The 22094-nt window shown below is 42.1% G+C and overlaps 4 protein-coding genes across 15 annotated transcripts in view; 3 read left to right on the forward strand and 1 right to left on the reverse strand.

The window, feature by feature from the left end:
* ARID3B (AT-rich interaction domain 3B) overlaps positions 1–3440 on the reverse strand; it is a 35273-nt gene extending 31833 nt beyond the window's left edge. Inside the window, 1 exon segment of the mRNA XM_070953500.1 lies at positions 3377–3440. The gene's annotated coding sequence lies outside the window, so the exon portion shown is untranslated.
* A 3382-nt stretch (positions 3441–6822) lies between these two features.
* LOC139324157 (actin, clone 302-like) lies at positions 6823–10593 on the forward strand. 6 transcript variants are annotated; one of them, XM_070953833.1, is made up of 2 exons: positions 6823–6838; positions 9461–10593. In XM_070953833.1, exons 1-2 carry the CDS (start codon positions 6823–6825, stop codon positions 10591–10593), a joined length of 1149 nt encoding a protein of 382 aa, XP_070809934.1. The 6 variants fall into 6 exon arrangements, with proteins under 6 accessions (XP_070809934.1, XP_070809936.1, XP_070809935.1 ...); XM_070953835.1 differs by lacking the exon at positions 6823–6838 and having other exon boundaries at positions 9475–9854; positions 9957–10593; XM_070953834.1 differs by lacking the exon at positions 6823–6838 and having other exon boundaries at positions 9475–9735; positions 9835–10593.
* Positions 10594–14564: 3971 nt separating this feature from the next.
* On the forward strand, positions 14565–15689 carry LOC139324158 (actin, cytoplasmic 1-like). Of its 7 annotated transcripts, none has more exons than XM_070953844.1 (2): positions 14571–15186; positions 15373–15689. In XM_070953844.1, the coding sequence occupies exons 1-2, from the start codon at positions 14571–14573 to the stop codon at positions 15687–15689; spliced, it is 933 nt and encodes a 310-aa protein (XP_070809945.1). The 7 variants fall into 7 exon arrangements, with proteins under 7 accessions (XP_070809946.1, XP_070809945.1, XP_070809942.1 ...); XM_070953841.1 differs by having other exon boundaries at positions 14571–14952; positions 15055–15689; XM_070953840.1 differs by having other exon boundaries at positions 14571–14831; positions 14931–15689.
* A 4603-nt stretch (positions 15690–20292) lies between these two features.
* On the forward strand, positions 20293–21441 carry LOC139324148 (actin, cytoplasmic type 5-like). Its single transcript, XM_070953823.1, has one exon. The coding sequence runs from the start codon at positions 20299–20301 to the stop codon at positions 21439–21441; it is 1143 nt and encodes a 380-aa protein (XP_070809924.1). The 5' UTR covers positions 20293–20298.
* Positions 21442–22094: the final 653 nt, after the last annotated feature.

Consider the following 22094-nt stretch of genomic DNA (forward strand, 5'->3'; position numbering starts at 1 on the left):
TCATTATTGGAACAGAATTTCTTGATGTGGTGAGAAACCAAATTGCAAAGGAGAATGGAAGAACAATTCCCTTTGTTTTGTTTTGTTGTTTGTTTTAGCTACTCCTCTGCCAGCACCGAAGCACTTAGTTTCAATCCAGATAAGATGCATAACTTTAGCCAAAACAGACCCTCCAAAAGAGCAATAGGACGTTTTGCTAAAATTAAATATGCGCCTTGTCTCCACCGGTAATAAAATAACCCCCTCTGCTATTTTAAGAAAGACCGAATCATCAAGAATTTCCCGTGACTCTCTTGAATGTTCTGTGAAACCAGCTTGGAAGGTCATCGGCAATCCTGTTAACACTCAGGCTTGTTACCAATTTATAGTTGTTGTTGTGGTTTTTACTACAAAGACAATTCAATGCATGCATGCAGGAACAGAAGTATCAATTTGGACAGCCATAATGGTAGTAGCTAAAATTCTGCAGGTCTACAACGCTATTTGAAACATGCTTAAGTTGCAGTTAGTCCTTGACTTATTGATCATTTGTTTAGTGACCGTTTGAAGTTATGATGGTGTTGGGGGAAAAAAATCACTTACAGCTGGTCCTCACACTTAAAACCAGGACAGCATCCCTATGGCTACAAGACATGAAGCGGCTGCAAATACAAGCGGATTACCAAGTACCTAAAATGCAACCAGGTGACAATCGTGCAAAGTTGCAACAGCCTGCCCACCAAAAGGTAGTTATGACCAGATTTTGAAGTTCTGGATGGTTGCAATCCCCCCCCCCTCCAAAATTGCAACCATTAGAACTGCAAAATCTGGTCAGGCTGTTACGACTTTGCCTGATTGCTAAGTCAGCGGTCATTAAGTGAGGACTGCCTGTACATAAAGGTAAAGGTTCCCCTCGCACATATGTGCTAGTTGTTCCTGACTCTAGGGAGCGGTGCTCATCTCCGTTTCAAAGCTGAAGAGCGCTGTCCGAAGACGTCTCTGTGATCATGTGGCCGGCGTGACTCAACGCCAAAGGCGCACGGAACGCTGTTACCTTCCCATCAAACGTGGTCCCTATTTTTTCTACTTGCATTTTTTATGTGCTTTCGAACTGCTAGGTTGGCAGAAGCTGGGACAAGTCACGGGAGCTCACCCTGTTACGCGGCACTAGGGATTAGAACCGCTGAACTGCCAACCTTTCGATTGACAAGCTCAGTGTCTTAGCCACTGAGTCACCGCATCCCTTCTGTACATAAAACTGCCTACATAATAGCTGCATTCCTGCACTCCGGATGCAAGTTTAAAATACATTGCAACAGATAAAGAATAATTTCCAAAGAAAATCTTATAAACACTTTTTAAACATCTTCTGGTTCCAATGCAGGCATCTTACACTGAGCTTCCTGGCCTGGAAAGCTCAGTTGTGCAAGAGGTACATTTGCATATTAATAGGATTACAATAACTTATCCCCTCCAGGCGCTAATACTTTCTCTGTGCATAATGATATAACCCACAGTGAGTGACATGATACAGGCTGGATTTGAGAAATCTCAAAGGCCCAAATTAGCCATGATTCTAAGTATGGACATAACTCAAAGCAGCAGTTAATTCGAAACCAAAAAAAAGGCAACAAATACTTTCAACTCTTCAACTCAATTCTTTCATGAATAGCAAGTTTATAAAGTTCTGACGGATAGAAGAATATTTTCTTCTCTATTTTGTCCTGTTGGCAACTGAAAAGGGACTTCAATGAACAGCAGGCTGAAGAGAAGAGTCACACAGTCCTTACTCAAGCAGCACTCAAGGTTTACTCCCCAAAAGATTGAACAGGATCGGAGGGAGATTATCTTCACTACATAAACCATGACTAAAAGTGCCGTACAATGGAAGCACAAGGTTTGCTGTCCTCCCCAATTGTGGCTTATTAGTTTGGTGTAATGGTTAAGGCACCAGGTTAGTAACTGGGAGACGGGAAGTTCTAGTCCCACTTTAGGCATGAAAGCCAGCTGGGTGACTTTGAGCCAATCACCAGGAGATGGGGAGTTCTAGTCCCGCCTTAGGCATGAAAGCTAGCTGGGTGACTTTGAGCCAATCACCAGGAGATGGGGAGTTCTAGTCCCACTTTAGGCATGAAAGCCAGCTGGGTGACTTTGAGCCAGCCCCTCCTTCTCAGCCCAGCCCACTTGGGAATCCATTGCAGTAACTCTTGAGGGCACCAGGTTGGGGATAGCTGCAGAACCCCCCCACCCCCCCCCACAACCACCCCAATCCTGGAGATGTTTAGTGCTCTGGACTACAACTCCCATCATCTTCACATCATCGCAAGGAGAGGGGTCCGCCGCACAGGCAGGCACCCAATTCAACACCTCTGCTGAGCGCCATGTCGGGGACTCTGCAGACCCCTTGCCCCCAAAGGTGAGGGCTGTCTAAGGCTCTGGACTACAGCTCCCATCACCTTGCTCATTTGCTTGGCAAAGATGGGGGGGGCACACATGCTGAGGGTGGGGGAGGGGCGGGAAGAGTGGGAGCTCTTTGGTGGGCGCCAGGTTGGGGACCGCAGCAGCAGACACACACACATCCCGCCCTGCCAACCTGCACCTATCTAGGGCTCTGGACTACAATTCCCATCACCTTGCTTGGTAAGGGCGGGGGAGAGGGGCAGGGAGATCAGGAGCCCATTGCAACCCGTCTGGAGGGCGCCACGTTGGGAACAGCTAATCACCCCCCCCCACCCTGCCAAACCTGGGGCTATCTAGTGCTCTGGACTACAACTCCCATCATCTTCCCCACTAGCTTTGCAAGGGACGGGGGAGCTGCTGAGGGTGGGGGAGGGAAGAGCAGGACCCCATTGCAACCAGGTTTGGGGGCCTCAACAGCAGACTCCCCCCCAGACCCACCCCACAACCTGCAGCTAAATCTAGGGGCTCTGGACTACAATTCCCATCACCTTGGTAAGGAAGGGGGCGGGGAGAGCGGGAGCCCAGGGCAACCCCTCCGGCGGGCTCCAGGTTGGAAACAGCTGATTCCCCGACTCCCCACCCCCCGACAACCCCCCCCCAAACCTACCTGGACTACAACTCCCATCATCTTGCTCATTTGCTTGGCAAGGAGGGAGGGGGGGAAGACATGCTGAGGGTGGGGGAGGGGAGGGAGCCCATGGCAGCCCCTCCGGCGGGCGCCAGGTTGGAGGAAGGCGGCCGGAGAACGACCCCCACCCCACCCCCACCCCCTCAGGGCTTCCCGCCCGGCAGCTCCGCGCCCTCCCCGAAAGAAAGCCCCCGACCGAGCCCCCCCGGAAGAAAGGGGGGGTCCCCGGGGGAGGGCGGGGGGGGCGAGTCCCAGCCCGGCCCTCCCTTCCCCGCCGCTCGAAGTGTGTTTGTGGGGGGGTCGCCTCACCTCCTCCTCCTCCTCCTCCGGCGGGGTCTCCTTCGCCACAGGCGCAGCGCCCGCAACAGCAACAGCCGCCTCAGCCGCGCCCCCAGCCCCCTCCCCCACCCGGCCGGAAAGAGGGGCCGCAGGAGGGGACTCTATGGGCCACGCGCCGGAAGTGGCGTCACCGAGCGGGTCCCGGCCAGAGAGCGGCGGGGGTGGGGTGGGAGTGGAGAGCAGGAGGCGGGACCCCTTTCGCCACTTCCGGTTTGGGAGGGGGGGGAGGAGGTTTGCAGAAAGCTCAGGGTTGCCCTGGGCAACCCTGAGTTGATTTTTCCTTGTGTGTGTGTGTGTGTGTGTTTAATAAAATAATTTTAAAATTAAATAATTGTTAAAATTATTTTTCACCCTGCAAAGAAGAGAGAGAAAAGCATGCCCCAACTTCCACATTTTTTGTGTGTGTGTGGAAGAGAAGAGGGGAGGAGGGAAATATTGAAAGTAATAAAAAAATATAAGAAGGCATATATTCACAGATATACATACAGCCCATGTAGAGAATATTTCTAGCTGTCAGAAAAGAAGCTCAGAGAGCTGTTTCCTAATACGATTTGATTGCTTATTTGTACCCTATGACTATCATTAAGTTAATTTGGTTCAGCCAAATTTATTTAATCTGTTTTATCTCTATTTTAAATTTTGTATTTATATGTTTTATTTTATGGCTGTTCACCGCCCTGAGTCCTTCGGGAGTAGGGCGGTATACAAATTTAATAAAATGAAATGAAATGAATGAAATGAAGTGTTGTACCTTATGAACTATCTTTTATGTACACTGAGAGCGTATGCACCAAGACAAATTCCTTGTGTGTCCAATCATACTTGGCCAATAAAGAATTCTATCTATTCTATTCTATTCTATTCTATTCTATTCTATTCTATTCTATTCTATTCTATTCTATTCTATTTATTCTATTCCATTCCATTCCATTCCATTCCATTCTATTCTATTTTACTCTACTCTACTCTATTCTATTCTTCTGATACATTCACGCACCCCTTACAAAAATAAATAATTATATGGATATAATTATGCATATACACTATCATTTTGAAACTTCTAATCCCAAATTTTCGCATCCCCTAGAATACCGTCTCGCACCCCACCCACCCCCGCAGTTGGGAACCCCTGCTCTAGATAGATCAATTTTGCAGGCCAGGGAATAGTTGAAGGCTGTATGTTGGTCTCTCCAGAATTGAATAATAAGTATTTAAGCTGCTTGTGCATTGGTGAACTGTCAGAAGAATCAATTTTAAAGATATGGCATAATAATAATAGACTTGATAGGTGGATAAAAATGCCAAGTCCAGTGTAAATATCTGGCTAACTGCAACCAACTATAATAATAATTATAATGCAAACATTTTCCTATCTCAGGTCCATGGGAAGGACTCAATAGGTGGATAAAAATGCCAAATCCAGTCTCAAGACCTGTCTGACTGCAACAAGCCAATATACAAGAAATATCCTCTGACTTTGGGCAGCTCACAACAATGACTTAACATATATGCAAATGATGTATAGATGCTCTTCATATGACAGGCTAAATTAGGGCCAGATTAGTCCTACCTTATGGAAGAAATTCACATTAGTATTAAATTTATTAAGTCTGCCCACCCCAAAAAAAAAAAAACTCTGGGCTGCCAACGGGTTTACAACAATTAATGGCTGAACTATGCAATGAAATACTAAGCCAAAACAAATAGACACTTTACATTGTAGTATGATCGTTGAACCTCATTATAAGCACTGTGGGAAAACTTGAAAAGCCAGACCAGAAACAGATAATCCAGAATATAATCTAACTATGTGATCACTAAAAAATAACAATTTGGTGCATAATCAGTTATGGAATTAGGTGTATAGTCCATGCACGTAATTGTACAGTTCCACCCACGTATATATCAGATCAAAATGAAGATTATTCAGTTGGATCCAGACTTAAACGTTTTGTTGCAATGTAATAACAGCACAATTAGTCTAGTCACTAATTACACACACATTACATGCAATTAGTATGTCAAATTCTCCATTACAAGTTACTTCTTTCTAAATCTACTTCTTTTTCATTGAGTTTAAAGGGGATCACTCTGAATGGGAACTGTCGTTCTACACAACTTTTCATTCCACACACAATGACACCGAATTAGAAGTGCAAATCTATCTGCTTTTCTTTGCACATTTATTATTTATTTATTTTATTTTATTTTATTAAATTTCTATACTGCCCTTCTCCCGAAGGACTCAGGGCGGTGAACAGCCAGAAGATAAAACACAGAAATACAAAATTTAAAATAAATTAAAACGAATTAGATAATTTAGGCTGAATTTTAAAATACCCCATAATTAAACTGATTAAAATTTATGTTTAAAATTTAAATTTAAAAGAGGAGAGTAAGCCTTATTAAAATTCACTCATATTTTAAATATATTTAAATTTACCATTTCAGAATAAGTCCGTGTATTCGCATTACTATTTACAACACTTTGCAGGTGGTCCTTGACTTACAACTGTTCATTTAGTGATTGTTTGAAGTTACAACGGCACTGAAAAAAGTGACTACGGCTGTTTTTCATACTTATGACCATTGCAGCAGGTCACGTGATCAAAATTCAGCCACTTAGCAACTGACTCGCATTTATGACAGTTGCAGTGTCCCAAGGTCATGTGATCCACTTTTTGCGACCTTCTGACCAGCAAAGTCAACAAATGTCTCACTTAGCAACAGAAATTTTGGACTTAATCATGGTCGTAAGTCGAGGACTACCTGTACTTTTATTCAAAGCAGTGACTGATCTTTATTCTCTTAGTTGTCATGGCTGATTTACAGCTCTCCAAAGCAGCACTTCAGATTTAGGACAGTAAAACTGCACTTTTTATTTTCCAAAAATGCCATTATTTTGAATGCCATGGATTCAAAAGTACAGGACTGTATTGTACAGGCAAAAATGGTGCCACTCTATCCCTTACAGTCTCGATGCCCTTTTTTTCCATAGAGACGTTAAAGATAGAGCGACGTTGTATTTTGCCTCCATGGAGGAGGGAAAAATTGTTCAGACCGGAAGTCTAGTTTTATATTTCTTATTTTATATTGTTTAAGAATCTCTAGTTTGCGGGATAGGAGGGACAAAAGTGAGACAGAACTGGGAGGAGAAAACGAGGGGAGGGGAACGAAAAACCACAGCAGGAGCAACGCCAGGGAAACCATTCTTTGAACGGTTACTATAGCAACCGCAAAGCGGCAGGCCAAAATGAAGGGCGGAGCAAAAGCAGCGCCGTATTCTTCCGTTCAAGAAAAGGGCGGGTCTTCCACAATGGATAGCCAATGGGAGGGCGGAGGAAATATAAATGCCTCCTGGCGGGAGAATATTGTAATTACGTCGGAAAAGAACAAGGAAATCCTGACGATGGCGCATGCGCAGAGCAGCCCAGATGTCTAAGTTTTGTTGGAAACTCAATTTAGTGCCTTGACAGTATTTTGCTAAGAAATACTATGTGGACAATTGTATTTTTAGCCAACGCATTCAGACCAACATTTCTTAAATTATAGTTTAGTCTTTATTGTTATTGCATGGCTTCCCCATGGCAATTAGTTTTCAAATCAGCTGTAATGATTTGCAATCCTATGAGCTTAGGAAAATAGAATAAAAATACATTTGAAATATTGAAAGGACGGTGGAGAAAAAGGTTAGGAAAACAAAGCCATTCATCCTGCACAGATCAGGCGAGAATCAATCCCTCCCTTCCTGTTTTCAAGAAACTGCAAACACTTGATTTTAATAAATGTTTTATTTATGCCCGTAAGGAAATTAATCTTACATGATCCATCCATCCATCCATCCTTCTATCCATTCATCATCTATTTTTATCTGTCTCTCTCTCCCATCTATCATCTATCTATCTTCTATCTATCTATCTATCTATCTATCTATCTATCATCTATCTCACATCTCTCTCTCTCATCTCTCTTCCCCCCATATATTTATATACCATATATCTATCTCTATCACTCTCATCTATCCATCCATCCATCCATCTACCCTGTTTTCCCCAAAATAAGACGTCCCCTGATAATAAGCCCAATTGGGCTTTTGAGCGCATGGCAATAAAGCCAAGTGCTTATTTCAGAGTTCAATATATATATCTATAAGACAGGGTCTTATTTTCGGGGAAACACGGTTATCTATCTATCTATCTATCTCACATCACATCTCTCATCTCTCTCTCCCCCCCCCATATACCATATATCTATATCTCTCATCTCTCTATCCATCTATCTATCTCACATCTCTATCTATCTTACATCTCTCTCTCATCTCTCTCTTCTCCCATATATCTATATACCATATATCTATATATCTCTCATCTATCTATACATCTATCCATCCATCTATCCACCCACCCACCTATCTATCTATCTATCTATCTATCTATCTATCTATCTATCTATCTATCTATCTATCATCTCTCTCACACACACACATACACACACACCCATATCTACCTCCCTTCCTCTCTCTCTCTCTCTTGATTACTTTAACAATCAATTCTCTACGACATCCCATTGTTTACAGTATGCCAGTCTCTGAAACTGAGTAAGCACCAGGAAATCTTCTTGAAACATATACAGAAGGAGTTTTGGAATACGTCCAAAGATATATTGCTGATAAAGGCTCCTGTTTAACCTTATTTGGTTATACTGCAGTTGTCCTCCTTACAAATAGCTATGTTTTAATGACATTTACTTATTGCACAAACAGCCCATATTCACAGCTGCTCACAGATGAGTATAGGATCAAAGGGCAAGACGAGCAGGAAACTGATAAATACCAGTGGGGGAAAAAATCAAAGGGAAGGAAAGGATTTGATCCTTGCTGACACAATTGTGGAATTAAGTGCCAAGCTAACCATCTTGTCTTGGGGTAAGTATGGACTGGATTTTAAACCATCACTCTCCCTAAATGTTCTGCCCATATTGGCTTGAATGGGGTTGCCAGTAGTGGATTGAGAGAAGGTGAGTTGTAAGAGGAAGTTAGATGAAAAGATCAAGAAATCTTAAGTTTCCTTTCAAAGCTAGCTCAGAAGCTGCTGGCTTTGATGGTAGAACATCCCCTCTGCATTCAAAATATTCTTGGTTTGAACTCTGCCCTTGTGAAAAGCATCTAGAATGAGCCAGAAACAAGAATATGGAAAGAAGAACAAGTCCGATGGGAAGCAGAGCTAAAACAGAACAAGACCAAAATGAAAACTGAATGAAGCTTGCGGAAAACCTTGTACCCCAACTAATGTTCCCCTAAAATAGGAGGTTATTTAAGGAAGCTATTTTTAATGGTGATCCAGAAGATTTTTCTATTTTTCTGGAGAAGGTTCCCAGCTCTAGTTTGTATATTCCTTACCAAAATCATCAGACACAATGTCACCAAGATTTAGCATATGTTTTTGGCTGCTGCAGAAAAAGTATTCAGGAATTGCATGTCCCATTGGACCTTCTGGCTAATGATGGCACTGTCAATTGAATCAATTTCTTCCAGCCCTTGTTTCTTAAAAGTGCACATTTCCCTCATTTGAATATGGGATAATAAGGGAATGGTACAAAAGAAGATAGGTTGGTTTAGGTCAGTGATGGCCAACTTTTTGGCATGTTATGTCAAAAATTTTGAAAATGTCTAATTCGGCTCTGCTGGCATGTCACTGACTGTCATTCCCTGAATAAAAGAGAAACAATTCTGTACATATCCATCTGTCCATCCGGTCATCTATCTATCTATCTATCTATCTATCTATCTATCTATCTATCTATCGATCTATCGATCTATCTCCCACAGTCCAATCATGAGGGATGCTATGTATTAACTAAACAAATATCAATTACAAAAATGAAATACAAGTAAAGGCCATTACCTTCTAACACTGATGACATTACGTGGTATGTGTGCAAGAAATCAACCAGACTCAGAGAGTCCCAAGGAGCCCTCATATACTGAATTTTGCAGGATACAGAGCCCATGGAGATAGTAAGTGTATTCTTAATGTCTCTGCCTGGTTCTCTCCTAGGTTTACCTACCAATGGCTGACCAAGAGACCACAGCGCTTGTGGTGGACAATAGCAGCAGAAACTGCAGAGCAGGCATTGCGGGAGAGGACCTCCCCAGAATAGTACTTCCTCCCATCATTGGGAGGCCCAAGCAGCAGAGTGCAGTGGAAGACAGAAAGGCCTTCTACGTGGGAAGTGATGCTCAGAGTAGGAGAGACGTCTTGACCTTGAGGTACCCCATTCAAAGTGGCTTTATTTACAACTGGGATGACATGGAGAAAATCTGGCACCATGTTTTCTACAAAGAGTTGCAGGTGACCCCGGAGGAACGTCCAGTCTTGCTTTCCGAGAACTCCAGGGTCTTTAAGAGCGAGGCAGAGAAGATAACCCAGATTATGTTTGAGAGCTTCAATGCATCAGCCTTCTACTTGGCCTTTCATGCCGTACTCTCCCTCTATGCTTCCGGCCGCACCAGCGGAGTAGTTCTGGATACAAAGAACGACCGGATGGATCCTGTCCCCGTCTACGAAGGCCATGCCCTACGCCATGCTCTCTTCCGCGTGGACCTGGGCGGCAAAGACCTGACGGACGTCCTTCTGAAGATGCTGAATAAAAGAGGCTACCACATCAAACAGGAAGAGAGGGAGATGGTGGAGGACATCAAGGAGAAGTTTTGCTACGTGGCCCCGGATATTGTGAAAGAAATTACCACCGCTACACCCTCCTCTCTGGAGAAGCAGTATGAGCTACCCGACGGGCAAGTGATTACCATTGATACCGAGCGTTATAGGTGCCCCGAAGGCCTCTTCCAGCCCTCTTACCTGGGTAAAGAATGTTGTGGCATCCACGATATTGTCTTTAACGCCGTGATGAAGTGTGACCGGGATCTCCACAGCACCATGTATAAAAATGTCGTGCTGGCAGGTGGCACCTCCATGTTCCCTGGCTTTGCTGAAAGGTTGCAGACGGAACTGGCGCCACTGGTTCTCTCGAATGCCGAGGTCAACATCGTTGCCCTCCCGAATCGCACGTGCTCATCGTGGGTTGGGGGATCCCTCCTAGCATCTCTTCCTCACTTTCAGCAAATTTGTATCAGCAAAAAGGAGTATGAGGAATTCGGCCCAGCTCTTGTACACCGGAAGTGCTTTTGAGGGTTTTGGGGTTTTTTTGCTGCTTCTGTTCAGTAGTTACATGTCAAAGTAATGTTAGAAGCAGAATAACAGAGTTGGAAGGGACCTTGGAGGTCTTCTAGTCCAACCCCCTTCCTTAGGCAGGAAACTCTATACCCGTGATGGGGAACCTATGACACATGTGCCACAGGTGGCACGCGGAGCTGTATCGGTAGGCACACGAGCGTTGCCCTAGCTCAGCTCCAACATGCATACATGCGCTGGCCACCTGATTTTTGCCCCTTTCGGGTCCACCGGAAGTCAAGAAATGGGCTGTTTCCGGCCTCTGGAGGGGGAGGGGGGAGGCAGTTTTTGCCCTCCCAAGACTCCAAGAAAGCCTCTGGAGCCTGGGGAGGGTGAAAAACGGGCCTACTGGGCCCACCATGTCATTGCATGCCAACGGTGGGAGGAGCAGGGGCGGGGTCACGCGCGCAAGTGTGGAGGGGGGCGGGGCGCATTGAATTATGGATGTGGGCATTTAAAAAAAGAGTAATCATCATACTTGTAACATCAGTTTCTGAATCTTCAACCTATTGCTAGAATAATATCTACTTTTCCCCTCTTATCTATATTCAGTACTCTAAGGCACCTTATTATTAATTAATACTTTTATTAGAGTATTAGGAATCTAAATGTATTCTATCAATATTGCACTGAAAAAAAACATTACACCAAAAATTGAGAAAATGGAGCAATGGATAGTATAAATCAATCAATAAATGAATAAATCGATTAATAAATGGATTGAGCTTGATGGAGATATTTTAGGTTGTTTGAAAGTCTCTCATTTAATTACTACACTGTATATTCCTTTCTGATTTGATTAGCCCTGATATATATATATATATATATATATATATATATATATATATATATATTTACTCTTCACTCTATTTTCTGGTTGTTATATGTCACCAATACTATTTTTTTAAAAAAAGAAAGCGATTTTTGACCGTAGATGACAAATCATCCTTTCTTCATCTACAAAGTTGGGGTAGTTGTGCAATATGGGTTTCTGAACTGTGGATTTTTAATATTTGTAAGCCTCCCCGAGTCACTATGTGTAAGTTGGGCAATCAAATAAATTTAATAAATGAATAATCGGTTCAGTCATGATCCTCCAAAGATCTTAAAAGTATTTTTGTAATACGTGTGATTAAAAAAAAAAACCTTGTCAAATCCACAGGCTTTGATATATGCTTTGTGACTTAGTTTGTTTCTACTAGTTGCCAGTATAAATAGAATAGAATAGAATAGAATAGAATAGAATAGAATAGAATAGAGTAGAGTAGAGTAGAGTAGAGTAGAGTAGAGTAGAGTAGAGTAGAGTAGAACAGAACAGAACAGAACAGAACAGAACAGAACAGAATAGAATAGAATGGAGAATAGAATAGAATGGAGAATAGAATAGAATGATGGAGAATAGGATAGGATAGGATAGGATAGGATAGGATAGGATAGGATAGGATAGGATAGGATAGGATAGGATAGGATAGGATAGGATAGGATAGGATAGGATAGGATGATGGAGAATAGAATAGAATGATGGAGAATAGAATAAAATAGAATGATGGAGAATAGGATAGGATAGGATGATGGAAAATGGAATAGAATGATGGAGAATAGAATAGAATAGAATGATTGAGAATAGGATAGAATAGAATAGAATAGAATAGAATAGAATAGAATAGAATAGAATAGAATAGAATAGAATAGAATAGAATGATGGAGAATAGGATAGGATAGGATAGGATAGAATAGGATAGGATAGGATAGGATACGATAGGATAGAACAGAACAGAACAGAACAGAACAGAACAGAACAGAACAGAACAGAACAGAATAGAATAGAATAGAATAGAATAGAATTTTATTGGCCAAGTGTGATTGGACACACAAGGAATTTGTCTTTGGTGCATATGCTCTCAGTGTACATAAGGAAATAAAATACATTCTATTAATCTTACATGATCCATCCTTCCCTCTGTCCATCCATCCATCCATTCATCCATCCATGTTTGTCTCTCTCTCCCATCATCCATCTATCTATCTATCTATCTATCTATCTATCTATCTATCTATCTATCATCTCACATCACATCTCTCATCTCTCTCTCTCCCCCATATATCTATATACCATATATCTATATCACTCATCTCTCTATCCATCTATCTATCTCACATCTCTATCTATCTTACATCTCTCTCTCATCTCTCTCTTCTCCCATATATCTATATACCATATATCTATATATCTCTCATCTATCTATACATCTATCCATCCATCTATCCATCCACCCTCTATCTATCTATCTATCTATCTATCTATCTATCTATCTATCTATCTATCTATCATCTCTCTCTCTCTCACACACACACACACCATATCTCCCTCCCTCCCTTCCTCTCTCTCTCTTGATTACTTTAACAACCAATTCTCTACGACATCCCATTTTTTACATTATGCCAGTCTCTGAAACTGAGTAAGCACCAGGAAATGTTCTTGAAATATATACAGAAGGAGTTTTGGAATACGTCCAAAGATATATTGCTGATAAAGGCTCCTATTTAACCTTATTTGGTTATACTGTAGTTGTCCTCCTTACAAAATAGCTATGTTTCAATGACATTTACTTATTGCACAAACAGCCCATATTCACAGCTGCTCACAGATGAGTATAGGATCAAAGGGCAAGACGAGCAGGAAACTGATAAATACCAGTGGGGGAAAAAATCAAAGGGAAGGAAAGGATTTGATCCTTGCTGACACAATTGTGGAATTAAGTGCCAAGCTAACCATCTTGTCTTGGGGTAAGTATGGACTGGATTTTAAACCATCACTCTCCCTAAATGTTCTGCCCATATTGGCTTGAATGGGGTTGCCAGTAGTGGATTGAGAGAAGGTGAGTTGTAAGAGGAAGTTAGATGAAAAGATCAAGAAATCTTAAGTTTCCTTTCAAAGCTAGCTCAGAAGCTGCTGGCTTTGATGGTAGAACATCCCCTCTGCATTCAAAATATTCTTGGTTTGAACTCTGCCCTTGTGAAAAGCATCTAGAATGAGCCAGAAACAAGAATATGGAAAGAAGAACAAGTCCGATGGGAAGCAGAGCTAAAACAGAACAAGACCAAAATGAGAACTGAATGAAGCTTGCGGAAAACCTTGTACCCCAACTAATGTTCCCCTAAAATAGGAGGTTATTTAAGGAAGCTATTTTTAATGGTGATCCAGAAGATTTTTCTATTTTTCTGGAGAAGGTTCCCAGCTCTAGTTTGTATATTCCTTACCAAAATCATCAGACACAATGTCACCAAGATTTAGCATATGTTTTTGGCTGCTGCAGAAAAAGTATTCAGGAATTGCATGTCCCATTGGACCTTCTGGCTAATGATGGCACTGTCAATTGAATCAATTTCTTCCAGCCCTTGTTTCTTAAAAGTGCACATTTCCCTCATTTGAATATGGGATAATAAGGGAATGGTACAAAAGAAGATAGGTTGGTTTAGGTCAGTGATGGCCAACTTTTTGGCATGTTATGTCAAAAATTTTGAAAATGTCTAATTCGGCTCTGCTGGCATGTCACTGACTGTCATTCCCTGAATAAAAGAGAAACAATTCTGTACATATCCATCTGTCCATCCGTCCATCCGGTCATCTATCTATCTATCTATCTATCTATCTATCTATCTATCTATCTATCTATCTATCTCCCACAGTCCAGTCATGAGGGATGCTATGTATTAACTAAACAAATATCAATTACAAAAATGAAATACAAGTAAAGGCCATTACCTTCTAACACTGATGACATTACGTGCACATTATGTGTGCAAGAAATCAACCAGACTCAGAGAGTCCCAAGGAGCCCTCATATACTGAATTTTGCAGGATACAGAGCCCATGGAGATAGTAAGTGTATTCTTAATGTCTCTGCCTGGTTCTCTCCTAGGTTTACCTACCAATGGCCGACCAAGAGACCACAGCGCTTGTGGTGGACAATAGCAGCAGAAACTGCAGAGCAGGCATTGCGGGAGAGGACCTCCCCAGAATAGTACTTCCTCCCATCATTGGGAGGCCCAAGCAGCAGAGTGCAGTGGAAGACAGAAAGGCCTTCTACGTGGGAAGTGATGCTCAGAGTAGGAGAGACGTCTTGACCTTGAGGTACCCCATTCAAAGTGGCTTTATTTACAACTGGGATGACATGGAGAAAATCTGGCACCATGTTTTCTACAAAGAGTTGCAGGTGACCCCAGAGGAACGTCCAGTCTTGCTTTCCGAGAACTCCAGGGTCTTTAAGAGCGAGGCAGAGAAGATAACCCAGATTATGTTCGAGAGCTTCAATGCATCAGCCTTCTACTTGGCCTTTCATGCCGTACTCTCCCTCTATGCTTCCGGCCGCACCAGCGGAGTAGTTCTGGATACAAAGAACGACCGGATAGATCCTCTCCCCGTCTACGAAGGCCATGCCCTCCGCCATGCTTTCTTCCGCGTGGACCTGAGCGGCGAAGACCTGACGGACTTCCTTCTGCAGATGCTGAATAAAAGAGGCTACCACATCAAACGGGAAGAGAGGGAGATGGTGGAGGACATCAAGGAGAAGTTTTGCTACGTGGCCCCAGATTTTGTGAAAGAAATGGCCACCGCTACACCCTCCTCTTTGGAGAAGCAGTATGAGCTACCCGACGGGCAAGTGATTACCATTGATACCGAGCGTTACAGGTGCCCCGAAGGCCTCTTTGAGCCTGGATATCTGAATAAAGAATGTTGTGGCATCCACGAGACTGTCTTTAACGCCGTGATGAAGTGTGACCGGGATCTCTGCAGGACCATGTTTAAAAATGTCGTGCTGGCAGGTGGCACCTCCATGTTGCCTGGCTTTGCTGAAAGGTTGCAGATGGAGATGGCGCCACTGGCTCCCTTGAATGCCGAGGTCAACATCGTTGCCCCCCCGAATCGCACATGCTCATCGTGGGTTGGGGGATCCCTCCTAGCGTCTCTTCCTCACTTTCAGCAAATGTGTATCAGCAAAAAGGAGTATGAGGAATTCGGCCCAGCTCTTGTACACCGGAAGTGCTTTTGAGGGTTTTGGGGTTTTTTTGCTGCTTCTGTTCAGTAGTTACATGTCAAAGTAATGTTAGAAGCAGAATAACAGAGTTGGAAGGGACCTTGGAGGTCTTCTAGTCCAACCCCCTTCCTTAGGCAGGAAACTCTATACCCGTGATGGGGAACCTATGACACATGTGCCACAGGTGGCACGCGGAGCTGTATCGGTGGGCACATGAGCGTTGCCCTAGCTCAGCTCCAACATGCATACATGCGCTGGCCAACTGATTTTTGCCCCTTCCGGGTCCACCGGAAGTCAAGAAATGGGCTGTTTCCGGCCTCTGGAGGGGGAGGGGGGAGGCAGTTTTTGCCCTCCCCAGGCTCCAAGAAAGCCTCTGGAGCCTGGGGAGGGTGAAAAACGGGCCTACTGGGCCCACCATGTCATTGCATGCCAAAGGTGGGAGGAGCAGGGGCGGGGTCACGCGCGCAAGTGTGGAGGGGGGCGGGGCGCATTGAATTATGGATGTGGGCATTTAAAAAAAGAGTAATCATCATACTTGTAACATCAGTTTCTGAATCTTTAACCTATTGCTAGAATAATATCTACTTTTTCCCTCTTATCTATATTCAGTACTCTAAGGCACCTTATTATTAATTAATACTTTTATTAGAGTATTAGGAATCTAAATGTATTCTATCAATATTGCACTGAAAAAAACATTACACCAAAAATTGAGAAAATGGAGCAATGGATAGTATAAATCAATCAATAAATGAATAAATCGATTAATAAATGGATTGAGCTTGATGGAGATATTTTAGGTTGTTTGAAAGTCTCTCATTTAATTACTACACTGTATATTCCTTTCTGATTTTATTAGCCCTAAATATATATATTTACTCTTCAGTCTATTTTCTGGTTGTTATATGTCACCAATACTATTTTTTTAAAAAAAGAAAGCGATTTTTGACCGTAGATGACAAATCATCCTTTCTTCATCTACAAAGTTGGGGTAGTTGTGCAATATGGGTTTCTGTACTGTGGATTTTTAATATTTGTAAGCCTCCCCGAGTCACTATGTGTAAGTTGGGCAATCAAATAAATTTAATAAATGAATAATCGGTTCAGTCATGATCCTCCAAAGATCTTAAAAGTATTTTTGTAATACGTGTGATTAAAAAAAAAAACCTTGTCGAATCCACAGCCTTTGATATATGCTTTGTGACTTAGTTTGTTTCTACTATTTGCCAGTATAAATAGAATAGAATAGAATAGAATAGAGTAGAGTAGAGTAGAGTAGAGTAGAGTAGAGTAGAGTAGAGTAGAGTAGAGTAGAACAGAACAGAACAGAACAGAACAGAACAGAACAGAACAGAACAGAACAGAATAGAATGGAGAATAGAATAGAATAGAATGATGGAGAATAGGATAGGATAGGATAGGATAGGATAGGATAGGATAGGATAGGATAGGATAGGATAGGATGATGGAGAATAGAATAGAATGATGGAGAATAGAATAAAATAGAATGATGGAGAATAGGATAGGATAGGATGATGGAAAATGGAATAGAATGATGGAGAATAGAATAGAATAGAATGATGGAGAATAGAATAGAATAGAATAGAATAGAATAGAATAGAATAGAATAGAATAGAATAGAATGATGGAGAATAGGATAGGATAGGATAGGATAGGATAGGATAGGATAGGATAGGATAGGATAGAATAGAATAGAATAGAATAGAATAGAATAGAATAGAATAGAATTTTATTGGCCAAGTGTGATTGGACACACAAGGAATTTGTCTTTGGTGCATATGCTCTCAGTGTACATAAGGAGAATAAATACATTCTATTAATCTTACATGATCCATCCTTCCCTCTGTCCATCCATCCATCCATTCATCCATCCATGTTTGTCTCTCTCTCCCATCATCCATCTATCTATCTATCTATCTATCTATCTATCTATCTATCTATCTATCATCTCACATCACATCTCTCATCTCTCTCTCTCCCCCATATATCTATATACCATATATCTATATCACTCATCTCTCTATCCATCTATCTATCTCACATCTCTATCTATCTTACATCTCTCTCTCATCTCTCTTCTCCCATATATCTATATACCATATATCTATATCTCTCTCATCTATCTATCCATCTATCCATCCATCTAACCATCCACCTATCTATCTATCTATCTATCTATCTATCTATCTATCTATCTATCTATCTATCTATCTATCTATCATCTCTCTCTCTCACACACACACACACACACCATATCTCCCTCCCTTCCTCTCTCTCTCTTGATTACTTTAACAACCAATTCTCTACGACATCCCATTGTTTACAGTATGCCAGTCTCTGAAACTGAGTAAGCACCAGGAAATGTTCTTGAAATATATACAGAAGGAGTTTTGGAATACGTCCAAAGATATATTGCTGATAAAGGCTCCTGTTTAACCTTATTTGGTTATATTGTAGTTGTCCTCCTTACAAAATAGCTATGTTTTAATGACATTTACTTATTGCACAAACAGCCCATATTCACAGCTGCTCACAGATGAGTATAGGATCAAAGGGCAAGACGAGCAGGAAACTGATAAATACCAGTGGGGAATAAAAATCAAAGGGAAGGAAAGGATTTGATCCTTGCTGAGACAATTGTGGAATTAAGTGCCGAGCTAACCATCTTGTCTTGGGGTAAGTATGGACTGGATTTTAAACCATCACTCTCCCTAAATGTTCTGCCCATACTGGCTTGAATGGGGTTGCCAGTATTGGATTGAGAGAAGGTGAGTTGTAAGAGGAAGTTAGATTAAAAGATCAAGAAATCTTAAGTTTCCTTTCAAAGCTAGCTCAGAAGCTGCTGGCTTTGATGGTAGAACATCCCTTCTGCATTCAAAATGTCCTAGGTTTGAACTCTGCCTTTGTGAACAGTATCTAGAATGAGCCAGAAACAAGAATATGGAACAAAGAACAAGTCAGATGGGAAGCTGAGCTAAAACAGAACCAGACCAAAATGAGAACTGAATGAAGCTTGGGGAAAACCTTGTAGCCCAACTAATATTCCCCTAAAATAAGAGGTTGTTTAGGGAAGCTCTTTTAATGGTCATCCAGAAAATTTTTATACAAGAAGGTCCCCAGCTCTAGTTTGTATAAAGGTAAAGATTCCCTTCGCACATATGTGCTAGTCGTTCCCAACTCTAGGGGGCGGTGCGCATATCTGTTTCAAAGCCAAAGAGCCAGCGCTGTCCGAAGACGTCTCCGTGGTCATGTGGCCGGCAGGACTAAACGCCAAAGGCGCACGGAACGCTGTTCCCTTCCCACCAAAGGTGGTCCCTATTTTTCTACTTGCATTTTTTACCTGCTTTCGAACTGCTAGGTTGGCAGAAGCTGGGACAAGTCACGGGAGTTCACCCCGTTATGCGGCACCAGGGATTCGAACCGCTGAACTGCCGACCTTTTGATCGACAAGCTCAGCATCTTAGCCACTGAGCCACCACATCCCCATTAGTTTGCATATTCCTTAGCAAAATGTTCCATTGGACCTTCTGGCTAATGACTGCACTAAGTCAATTGAATCAATTTCTTCCAGCCCTTGTCTCTTAAAAGTGCAAGTTATTCAGCTCTTAACTCTGGTTTGTTTGTTTTTTTCTCATTTGAATATGGGATAATAAGGGAATGGTACGAAAGAAGGTAGGTTGGTTTAGGTCAGTGATGGCCAACTTTTTGGCATGTCGGGTCAAAAATTTTGAAAATGTCTAACTCAGCTCTGCTGGCATGTCACCGACTGTCATCCCCTGAACAAAAGAGAAACAATTCTGTATATATCCATCTGTCCATCCATCCATCCATCTATCTATCTATCTATCTATCTATCTATCTATCTATCTATCTATCTATCTATCTATCATCTATCTATCTAAATTAGATATTAGATATTTAACTATCTTAAACTATCTTAATTTTTGTTGTACATTGTTTTTACCACGGCTGTTCACCGCCCTGAGTCCTTCGGGAGAAGGGCGGTATACAAATATAATAAACTATCTATCTATCTATCTATCTATCTATCTATCTATCTATCTATCTATCTATCTCCCACAGTCCAATCATGAGAGATGCTATGTATTAACTAAACAAATATCAATTACCAGGGGTAGGGCGTTCTCTGTGGGTGCCCCCACCCTCTGGAATGAATTACCTACCAAGCTCCGGATGGCTCCTGATCTCCGCTCCTTCTGTCGGGACCTGAAGACTTGGCTGTTCAAACAAATAGGCTGACTCTGATTCCGGGTTTTATTATTTACTATTAATTAGTTATTTGGTTTAAAATGGGATTTTATTGTACTTGTTTTTTAACTGTGTTCGCCACCCTGAGTCCTTCGGGAGAATGGCGGCACATAAATACATGTAATAAATAAATAAATTACAAAAATGAAATACAAGTAAAGGCCATTCCCTTCTAACACTGATGACATTACGTGATATGTGTGCAAGAAATCAACCAGGCTCAGAGAGTCCCAAGGAGCCCTCATATACTGAATTTTGCAGGATACAGAGCCCATGGAGATAGTAAGTGTATTCTTAATGTCTCTGCCTGGTTCTCTCCTAGGTTTACCTACCAATGGCCGACCAAGAGACCACAGCGCTTGTGGTGGACAATAGCAGCAGAAACTGCAGAGCAGGCATTGCGGGAGAGGACCTCCCCAGAATAGTACTTCCTCCCATCATTGGGAGGCCCAAGCAGCAGAGTGCAGTGGAAGACAGAAAGGCCTTCTACGTGGGAAGTGAGGCTCAGAGCAGGAGAGACGTCTTGAGCTTGAGGTCCTCCTTTCATTTTGGCTTTATTAACAACTGGGATGACATGGAGAAAATCTGGCACCATGTTTTCTACAAGGAGTTGCAGATGGCCCCAGAGGAACATCCAGTCTTGCTTTCCGTGGGCTCCAGGGTCTTTAAGAGGGAGGCAGAGAAGATAACCCAGATTATGTTCGAGAGCTTCAATGCATCAGCCTTCTACTTGGCCTTCCAACCCGTGCTCTCCCTCTACGCTTCCGGCCGCACCAATGGAGTAGTTCTGGATATAAAGAACGACCGGATAGATCCTCTCCCCGTCTACGAAGGCCATGCCCTCCGCCGTGCTCTCTTCCGCATGGACATGGGTGGCGAAGACCTGACGGACTTCCTTCTGCAGATGCTGAATAAAAGAGGCTACCACATCAAACCAGAAGAGAGGGAGATGGTGGAGGACATCAAGGAGAAGTTTTGCTACGTGGCCCCGGATTTTGTGAAAGAAATGGCCACCGCTACACCCTCCTCTTTGGAGAAGCAGTATGAGCTACCCGACGGGCAAGTGATTACCATTGATACCGAGCGTTACAGGTGCCCCGAAGGCCTCTTTGAGCCCGGATATCTGAATAAAGAATGTTGTGGCATCCACGAGATTGTCTTTAACGCCGTGATGAAGTGTGACCGGGATCTCCGCAGCACCATGTATAAAAATGTCGTGCTGGCAGGTGGCACCTCCATGTTCCCTGGCATTGCTGAAAGGTTGCAGACGGAGCTGCCGCCACTGCTTCCCTCGAATACAGAGATCAACATCGTTGCCCCCCCGAATCGCACGTGCTCATCGTGGGTTGGGGGATCCCTCCTAGCGTCTCTTCCTCACTTTCAGCAAATGTGTATCAGCAAAAAGGAGTATGAGGAATTTGGCCCAGCTCTTGTACACCGGAAGTGTACAAGAGCAATAGATAGTATAAATAAATAAATAAATGAATAAATTGATTAATAAATGGATTGAGCTTTATGGAGATATTTTAGTTTGTTCGAAAGTCTCTCATTTTTATTACTACTGTGGATTTTTAATATTTGTAAGCCTCCCCGAGTCACTATGTGTAAGTTGGGCAATCAAATAAATTTAATAAATGAATAATCGGTTCAGTCATGATCCTCCAAAAATCTTAAAGTATTTTTGTAATACTTGTGTGATTAAAAAAAAACCTTGAAGAATCCACAGGCTTTGATATATGCTTTGTGACTTAGTTTGTTTCTACTAATTGCCAATATAAATAAAATAGAATAGAGTGGAGTGGAGTGGAGTGGAGTGGAGTGGAGTGGAGTGGAGTGGAGTGGAGTGGAATGGAATAGAATAGAATAGAATAGAATAGAATAGAATAGAATAGAATAGAATAGAATAGAATAGAATAGAATTCTTTATTAGGCAAGTGTGATTGGACACACAAGGAATTTGTCTTTGGTGCATATGCTCTCAGTGTACATAAGGAGAATAAAATACATTCATCAAGAATCATGAGATACAACACTTAGTGATAGTCTAATAATAATAATAAGCTATCAAATCCTACTAGGAAACAAACAAAAACAATATAATTGAAAAAAACTGACTTTTTAAAAAAATAA

This window comes from Pituophis catenifer, unplaced genomic scaffold, assembly GCF_029215685.1.
Source record: "Pituophis catenifer annectens isolate HBS135680 unplaced genomic scaffold, rPitCat1.0.hap2 SCAF_14, whole genome shotgun sequence".
Classification (NCBI taxonomy): Eukaryota; Metazoa; Chordata; class Lepidosauria; order Squamata; family Colubridae; genus Pituophis; species Pituophis catenifer.